General features: G+C 41.5%; 1 protein-coding gene across 2 annotated transcripts in view; it reads right to left on the bottom strand.

Moving 5' to 3' along the window:
* DCHS2 (dachsous cadherin-related 2) overlaps positions 1 to 9,565 on the bottom strand; it is a 278,660-nt gene that overhangs the window by 23,540 nt on the left and 245,555 nt on the right. For both annotated transcript variants that reach the window (XM_024731773.1, XM_024731772.1), the window contains 2 exons: positions 5,289 to 5,500; positions 2,091 to 2,242 (listed from right to left, as the gene is read on the bottom strand). In XM_024731773.1, the coding sequence (XP_024587541.1) occupies positions 2,091 to 2,242; positions 5,289 to 5,500 (364 nt within the window). The remainder of the gene's footprint in view (positions 1 to 2,090; positions 2,243 to 5,288; positions 5,501 to 9,565) is intronic.

Genomic DNA, 9,565 nt, shown 5'->3' on the forward strand with positions numbered 1-9,565 from the left:
TTTTCTGTTTTGTTTTTGTAAACATACAGATATATACTCTAAAGATTCATTCACATGATACGGTAAGAAGCCCTACTATGACCATTCACACAGGCAAGAATCTCAGTTCTACATTTACTGGCTGCCTATTCCTGGCAAAAGACTTTACATCTCTGAATTTCAGTTTCCTCACTCTGTAGATCTTAAGTCTGTTATGAGAATTCAACCGGTAAAACAGGTGCTCCATAAATGGCACGCATTATGATTATTACTATGCATCCTGCCATGGGTTATCAGGGCACTCGATTTTCGAGTTCCCTGAAAACAAGAACTGTTTCATGTGTCTTTATATTCCCAGTCTCATGCTTGGTAAATAGTTTATAAAATTCAGAAATATCAGTCAGACAGAACTAAAGAACTAATTTTTCATCGTCTGTCCACTGAGTTTTCCTATATGTGGCTTAATATGAGAACTAAAAATTATTTAATGCATTTATATTGAGTAGAATCACAACTGACAATATCTTCCTCCCCCTTATTTTATACTGTAAAAGAGAGGGCTGGAATTGGGAATATCTTCCTGTGTCAGACAAAATAGCGAAATTCAAAAGTTAAAAACAAAAGTTAAATGCTAAATGACAACTTTTCCAAAACATTCACTAAAGGTATAGCAGGCTGGGGAAAATCCTCCTATTTTTCTCACTGCCTTAAATATCAGGAAAAGCACTAAAAAGGCAGAGAAGCCACAAGCGGGGAGGGAAGGGGGAAAACCTGAAGAGGCAGGGGGTTCAAAATGTTCCCTTGCCTCGGTGACAGTGGAGACTGTGTGTGTGTGTGTGTGTGTGTGTGTGTGTGTGTGAGCATGAGTGTGGTTGCCTCTGAGTCTCTCTGTGGCAGTGCGTGCAGATTTCATCTTCTCTCAGTTCCTGCTTCTCCCAGCTTAAATTCATGAGGAATTAGAGAGGGGCGCTTTTAAATATTGGGACCAATTTAAATATTGGAAATGGGAACGTTGAAACTGTGACTCAAATAGGAAAATGCTGAAAGGAGTTAAATTTAATTGTTAATTATGTTCCATTGAATAAGAACATTGTAACAGAAAGTCATTGCAATCAGGAAATGCTTAGTTCCTGGAACATAGCAGACCTTCAAGAATCTCTGAATTTGTAATCACTCAGGTGGCAACTAGGCTGAGATTTACCTGCAGTCATCTATGGAGAGAAAAATAAAGCTTTACACTTAAAATTACTATAGATGCAATGTAGCAGGAATAGGTTATAACATATTTATACAATTGATTTTAATATATTTATATAGTAAGTATCATGACAATTGATTACACTAAAATAATCCTGAAAAAATTATACTAGTTAACACAGGGTAAGGTCTTAAACTAAACTTTTAAAATACCTTTGAAGTAATATTTTGAAATATATTAAACAAAAAGAACTAAACACTTAATCAAACGTTTAGAGTTGGGGAGTTTTTCAGAGTTAAATTAATCCAGTCCACCCAGCAACAGATCCCATTTTAATTGGCTCTTGCTACTCAACCACAGGACTACACTGCACTTTCTTCATATAACATGTAAGTAGTCTGGCCTAGGAGAATATTGACACTCAGGTATCTTGTATTCCTGTTTTTTCCCTCAATAGAAGGTCTGCTCTGTAGCTTGTAGGGCGGAAACAGTGTGATTTGTCATTAGAACACCTGGCAGTGAGACCATGATTAACAGTTAAATGGTTCTGTAACCCTGAGTGAGACACTGCATGTCCCTTGTCTCATTAGTGAGTAAGAAAAGGCCTAACTGAACTTCCCTGGAGGTGACCGTGAGGATTAAAAGAAACACTGTCTGTGCATGGTCTTTCAGAAGAACATACAAATACAAGGCAGACTGAAATGCATGATAAGGAAGTCAAGCGTCTCTTTGACCCCAGGCTTCCCAAGTGACCACTTCCCCAGAGACAAATAAGGTTCAAAGTTTCTTAGGTTTTCTTCCCGAAGTCGTCCAACTTTATGGGTGTGCTTTTACTCAAAGAGGCCTGCAGGGTAAGCACTGTGGGGCAACAAAGCAGAATAGCCGGTTAAACGGATCTGAGTCTTGGACAAACCTGTAGGCTCTGGTGTACTCATAATCCAGAACTGCACTTGCTGTTAGCACACCGCTCAGTTTGTCCATCTGGAACGCTTGTACTTGGTTGCTGGAGAGAATAGAATACTCTATGAGGCCGTTTGTCCCACTGTCCTGGTCTGTGGCAAAAACCTGTGAGGAAGAAACTCCTCCGTTAGGTAAGGATTGAATCTGCAGAATGGGTTAAGCCTGTTTTTCAGAGAAATACATTATGAAAGAATCACATGGTCAAACACACTTTAAAGACAATGACCAAAGGAATATTAGCCATGGCTGAAGCTTACATCTATATTAAAGTAGATAATGGGTGAGAAGACTATTCTGAAGATTCATTGAAAGGATTTCCAAGTAATTTTCAGTAGGAGTACTGCATGCTTTGTGCTAAATGAAACAAAACCTAGATTTAGTGCTAACAAAGTTAGGTCCTGGTGATTTATTTGATGAGTTGTCCAAGTACTAGCGTTGAAGATAAAACAAAAGTTCTGCATCACTCTCCATGGAGATATATTATTTAGTCTGCTTTACATTTTAATCACAAACTAATTCTATTAGTGGATTCAAGATCTTGTTTAAGAACAAGCTGACAGATTAATTTCTTTCTATTTATTTTTAAAAATATTTATTTATTTATGTATTTGCCTGTGCTGGGTCTTAGTTGCGGCATGCAGGATCTTTTAATTGTGGCATGCGGGATCTTTAATTGTGGCATGCAATCTCTTAGTTGTGGCATGCGGGATCTAGTTCTCTGACTAGGGGTCAAACCCAGGCCCCCTGCATTGGGAGAATGAAGTCTTAGCCACTGGACTACCAGGGAAGTCCCTCTTTCTATTTATTTTTATCTTCTAGGCCCCTCAGCCTTGGCCTGAGCTCCCATCACCTGTCATCTCTCTCCTGGGTGACTGTACTAATATCCTGGTGGGTTTTTGCTTGTAACTCCCTTCCTTTTCAATCTATCCTTCACACTGCTGCCAGAGTTCTCAGGGGATCCAGAACCTCATCAAGACCTCATCAGGAGGGCACACACCAGCTATTTGGTACAGAAAGGCAGCAACAGACAGTTCCCTTCAAGATCACAAGAAAGAGAAACTTATCTGCATACCAGCAGAATAAAGTCCATCATGCCCCCTAGGCCGTACACTTAAATGAGTTACAGAGAGTAGGTCTCCCAGGAGGCGTATCAGTTAGGGTCTTTGGATGCCAGCAACACAAATCCACTATGGCCAACTTCATCAGGAAAGAAACATAGCAGAAAGACAGTGCCCAGGTGAAGCACAAGAACCTGAACAGCTCTAAGGCACAGCTTCTTTGAGCTGTTGCCATCAAGACGAATCAGCTCTAATATGTCTCTGTCTGGTGTCCTACCACTCAAGATTCAAATTCCAGGGAGAGAAAGTCTCTATGGGACCGAGGCAGTTGACAGCACCTTGTGGCAGGGTGGGGTCGGGGGGAGGTCACCACTTTGACCGACAGTCCCATCAAGACTGCATCTGGCTGAGGAGGGTCAGTTCCTAAAGGGAGTTTGTGGGGCTGCAACCAAAAGGAGGGTGCGTAGGCAGTGTTGTAGCAAAAAGCAAGAACTCCAGAGCCTTCTACATTCCTGTCTATCTGAACAGGATACAGGCAAATGGCAGTTCTAGTTTCCTGGAAACTAAATGATCTAAAAATACGAAGAACAAAGTTCCTTGTATCCGTCTCTGACTGGGCCTTCTCGAAGGTTTTATCACCTGAACCACTGGCAAGTCAGGCTGTCTTCCTGTCGGGTGTACATGGGCTTTAATGGGACCCTCACATTCACATATGCCACATGAGTGGTCTACCTCTGTCCAGGTGAGCAGGTGCGACAAAGCGTGATGCACCAGCGCCCCAGGGAGGAGTCCTCTGTGACCAAGCAGGTCCCGCAGTGGCGCTGGAGGCATCCATGATCCCCGCTGAACAGGCATCACTGGGGGTGCAGGGGCTGAACAAGAGAACGCCTTTACCTCCTCACCTTCCTCTCAAGCATCTCTGTCATGGCTAGAGTAAAGGTGCAGCACTTCTGGAACAGGCTGGAACCTGGAGCAATTAGGCTCCAATCACACAAAATAAATGGGCAGAAATAATGTAGGAAATCCCGGGAATCCTGGACCATGTGGGGAGCACAGAGCTAAAACTCCAAGACAGCTGAGCCTCTACTGGTCTTGTTTGCACCGTCAGAGGCGAACGTGTGCATCTGAACTGGGCAGGAATCAAAGGAAAGTGTCTCTATATGTTCAGATGAAGGTAGCTGCACAGTAACCTAGGGGATCACCTGAATCCCTGCCCCCATCTACCACAGAGAGAAAGTCATGCGGTGCTGGGTCATGGGAGTGGGGTTACAGAGGCCAAAGGGAATGTCCCACTAGGTTGCTGACTGTCAGGATGGGGGTTTATACCCATTTCCTGTGCAGATTCCCAAGAGCCTGTAGGTGTTGTAATGTTCAGGTTCTTGAATTCAAAACATAGGTTCAACCTTGAAGGGAAAGGTGAAAATGGGCACCAGTCCCCGAAGCAGGTAGAGTCTATCAAGGATGGGTGGGTTTGGAGCCTGAACAAGAAGACTGCCATGTGAACAGACCCTCTTTTTTCAGAGCATGGGGCTTTGTCCCAAGATAGGGCTGGACTTGAAACAGCAGATCTATGACTTTCACATGAGACACCTGCAAACCCAAACCAAGGGCCCTTTCCATGTGTCTGTGCTGCCGCCATGCTCATCTGGCTGCAGCTCCACCTGGCAAATGCCTGCTCACCCTTTAAGACTGAGTGCAAACCTCATTCTTCATGAAGACTGACACTCTCCTCCAGGAACAGGCTGTGCCTCCTCTTTTCTCTCATGACATTCAACATACACTTCTATTATAACATTAGTAATTTGCATTTAAATTGTATACTTAGTCTTCTGACTTCCCCACTGAATTGTACACATGTGTAAGGTGAGCTGCTTTTTGTGCCCCTCTAGATTCCCTGCTAGTGTTCTACGGGGGCCCTAGAGAAAGCAGGTGGGTCTAACCGAGCACGAAATGGATGGGGGACGGAGAGTGAGCTCAGAAACTCCAGACTTCCTTCAACCTAAAGTTCCATCCAGTGCATCAAATATTGTATATGCCAAGGAAAGATTTAAAATTTAATTCACACTCCCCCACACACAACACATTTCTGTTACCTGTATGATGTGAGCATTGTAGAACTGGCCCTCAGACACTGATACTTGGTAAATGCTTTGCCCAAAGCATGGTGGATGATCGTTCACATCTTGGATGAAGACTGCTACTTTGCTGTAGGCTCTATGCTCCCTACTTTCAGCTAAAACGATGAGCTGAACTTCATTTCTGACTTCAAAATCCAGATACTTGGGTTCTTGCACAGTGAGTTCTCCTAGTTTTATTTCCAGAGAGAAAAAAAAAAAAAAAAAAAAAGAAAGGAAAATTATTTTATTTATTTTTTATTTTTCGGTACACGGTCTCCTCACTGTTGTGGCCTCTCCCGTTGCAGAGGACAGGCTCCAGATGCACAGGCTCAGTGGCCATGGCTCACAGGCCCAGCCGCTCCACGGCATGTGGGATCTTCCCGGACTGGGGCACGAACCTGTGTCTCCTGCATCGGCAGGCAGACTCTCAACAACTGTGCCACCAGGGAAGCCCAGAAAATTATTTTATTTAAAAAGTCTCAAATCACCTTTGACACATATGCTCACACACTTACCTGTCCCTCAACTCCTGCCACTGGCTGGGCCCCCTTTCCTAGTGCCCGGGGTCGTTGTGAAAAAAGGTGAGAACAGGCAGACATTTACACAGTTCAGACATGTAGGAGGGAAAGAAGCCATGAGTATCTGAAATCTGGGCGCTTTCTCTTAAGTCATCTTTCCGTCTCCATATTTAGCCCATGTCTGCAAAGTCCACCTTTCAAACATCTCCTGAATCCACCCTCTCCATTTCCCTGCTGCTGCCCTCCTCCAAGCCACCAGCATTTCCCACCTTGTCCCCTGTGTTAGTCTACTTAATTGGCCTCCCCACTCAACCAGTTCCCATTCTGAATTAAATAATAAAAACCAATACTGTGACTGTCCTGCATAAAACCCTTGATTGGCTTCCACAGCAATTAAGATGAAGTTCAGCATTTTTAGCCTCCCCAGGACCACCTGCTCCAGCCTCTCCCACCTGAGAAATCTCATTCTTCTCTTTCTCCCCTTTGCTCTGTCTGCTCTGGCTGTAAGACTCATACATGTTCTGTTCCTCAAACGCTCACTTCAGAGTTGTCCTGCAGGCTTTTCCATCCACCTGGAATTGTCCCCACTTCTGTACATCCTCAGGGTTCTTTCCAGACCACCCAGCCCTGTACCATCACCACGTCTGCCCCCAACAGACTCTCCAAAAGTGCCTGCAGGGCCTTTGCTCACCTATTTCTGCCAAGTTATTCCTCTTGGCTTAGAAGATTCACAAGGTGAGGATGGTTATCTCTTACATCACCATCTCCCAAATCCCTAGCTCAGGGTCTGGCACATGGAAGCACACAATAATATTTGTTACACCCCCAGGTAACAAGTAGAACCAGGTGAGGGAAACTGAGCCTTGAGGTTTATGCCCTACACAGGTTTTTCCCCAGACTAAGAAAATTCCTCCCCTGATAGAATTCCCTTCTCTAGTTTCTACTGTTTTGTTTCTTCCCTTTTGTAATTAAATTTCTTACTGAATTGATTGTTATTATTATTCCACTGTCATGATTTACTTAGCTCTCAATGTCAGAAATTCCATCGAGTGGAGTCTGCTGAAGTGCGTACTGATTTGGAGTTTGAGAAACCAGAAACCAAGCCTAAACCCTAGCCCTGGCTGCTTCATTTAGGTAAAGCACCTAGCTCCCCCACTATGAAGCTTGTGACCTGTAGTAAGTGACTCAGCTTCTGTCGAGCTGAGTCTCATCTTCTGTAAAACGGGGATATGAATAATGGCTCCATAGGGTTGCTGGGAGAGTGACACAGTGCATGTGTCTCTCACGCCCTCCATCAGCAGATACAGATTTAATATCTGTATAAGCTCTGAATGTAGAAGGAGAACATTTAATAGCTATGGACTATTAAAATTTGCTCTTCTGGTGAAAGAACCTGTACAGTTTCTGGAAATATGACCTGGAAGCCACAGTTCTGATTGCTGTATCTGAACCAGTTCCCCTAGAGAACCAACGTAGGCCAAGGAAACTTCAGGCTATCATGTACCCACCTGGATGCTAATAGTAATCATATCCTGTTCTAATAAGTCTAACTTTGGCATTGAGTGTTTTGGGGGGATTTTATTGCTTCTGTTATTAAGAAAAAATAAATATTTATATACTATATGAAGAACTCACTATACTGCCAAATTTAAAACTTCATAAATTCACTTTCACTTATTGTCATCAGATTTAGTTGTCAATTCAGAAAACCAAATTACTTTTACAAACCATGGTCTGATGTTACCAAAACCCCTCTTAGCAAATTTAGAGTAGATTTAAGGATTGGCAGCTGAAGAATCATTAAAATGCATGCTGATGAGCTGCTAATGAAAGAATATGGTTTTTAAGAAGTCTTTGTGGAACAAGAGCTGAGCAGAGAAGCCCCAGTCTAGGTGGACCCAAAGCTCTCATCTGGAGCTCTGTCTCCACCAAACAGGGCATTCAGCTTGCTACCATGTTCTGTTACTCTTAGTAAAGAAAAATAAAGTTGAAACACAACACTAAATTGCCAGTGTCACTTAGTAGAAAGTGTGCCAACTACAGTGCAGATCAAAGTGGATTTTCTAATAAAAGGCTTGTGTTTAGGCTTTGATAATTGGAATTTTGCACTTGGAATGGATCTGCAGTTCTAATGCTTTCCTTGTTTGGTTTTTATTTTTGACATAATAATTGGCACATGCTGTGAAAGTTGTGCAAATAGAAAAGACAATAACCAGTCTGTGAGATGATTCAAGGCTGGCACACCTACTAGATCCACAATTCGCCTTGGATGATCTATGTATATTTTTCTCAGAGACATCGAGGATTTACTGTCACCAGTGAGATGAAAGTATTACTGGGCTCTGTCTAATATATGGGCAGAAGTCCATGCTTTCTTTAGACTAACAGGCTCACAAATACCAACTTTTTGTTCATTCTTGTATGTTAGCATGCCAGTTATTTAATAACTTGAGAAGAAAATTGTAGTAATATTTTCCTTCTGATATATGGACTTGTATAGCTTTTGTCCAAGTTTTAAGTACACATCAAAATGAGATTTAGATTCTTCAAATACTCAATGTTTGATAGCATAAGTGTGTTACTTCAGTCAATTACAAACTGTGCACACATATATGTATATGCCCAAAGCAGAACGTGATAAACATTTATGTTATCCAAAAGCTTTTAAACTCTCTGCTCTAAAGCTACATCCTTGAAACACTGAAAGTTTGATCATTTTGTTTTATGTTAATCTACCAAATAATGGAATGAAAACCACCATCTGTTATTTACATAGACAATGTTAGTCAAATAGTCAAGCTCCAAAATTCCTTCTGGTTTAAACAGTGAGTAGTAGATGTTTTTAAGTTATAGTGACAAGAAGTTTAGATGCAAAAGTAAACCTGTGGTTTGTGACTATGGAACAGGGCACACTCGGGCACAACTGGACAGAAAACACAGTTCTTATCAGAGAGCCATCTAATCATAACTTACTAAACCAATAACTAATAAAATGGTTTTCTCGCATTTTACCCTGAAGAAAAGTGACTGCAACATTAGAGATCAAGTTTACTGATTTGTCATACATACCAGTTTTCTATTTTAACTGGCTTATGTTTTAAAAAAATATACATTGATAAAACCTATGTTAGATGCCTTTAGACACAAATTTAATGATTATGTGTCAGGAAAGATGAATTTAATATCATAATTAAAGATTCTTAGAAATGTTTCTTGACAAAAGTATGGTAAACTACAGACTGGAACAACCCTCATCATAAAAACAACTAAAATGCTTGATAAATTGTGAGTGTGTGTGTGTGTTTGTTGAAATGCATTACTGAGTTGCTACAGTAGTAAGGAATCCTCAGAGGAAAAAAAAATTAAATGAAAACAGTCATTCAGGGAGGCAAGCAAGCACTAAAAGCTTGTTTTTGTTCTAAGGGTTTTTAACATAACCTCTTCCTTGAGATTCACTTCTGATAACGGCACAGGGTGTGGAAAACAAGGGAAGAAGCCTGAACCCACAAAAGGTGAAAGATCCAATAGGAAAACCAAAATAAAGCTGTAAACCTAAAGGCTACATATGTTCCAAATTAGTGGTCAATATTAAAAAAAAAAATTAAAAATGAATGCACAGAAACTTGCTTTTCTTGACCTTGATGTCAGATGAAAGAGAGAAAAAATCTCTGCTGAGAATTCATTAGCTTAAGCCTGAATTTATGGTAGCTATACTATTATATATATATATATATA

This window comes from Neophocaena asiaeorientalis, unplaced genomic scaffold (assembly GCF_003031525.2).
Source record: "Neophocaena asiaeorientalis asiaeorientalis breed wild unplaced genomic scaffold, Neophocaena_asiaeorientalis_V1.1 scaffold938, whole genome shotgun sequence".
Lineage (NCBI taxonomy): Eukaryota > Metazoa > Chordata > Mammalia > Artiodactyla > Phocoenidae > Neophocaena > Neophocaena asiaeorientalis.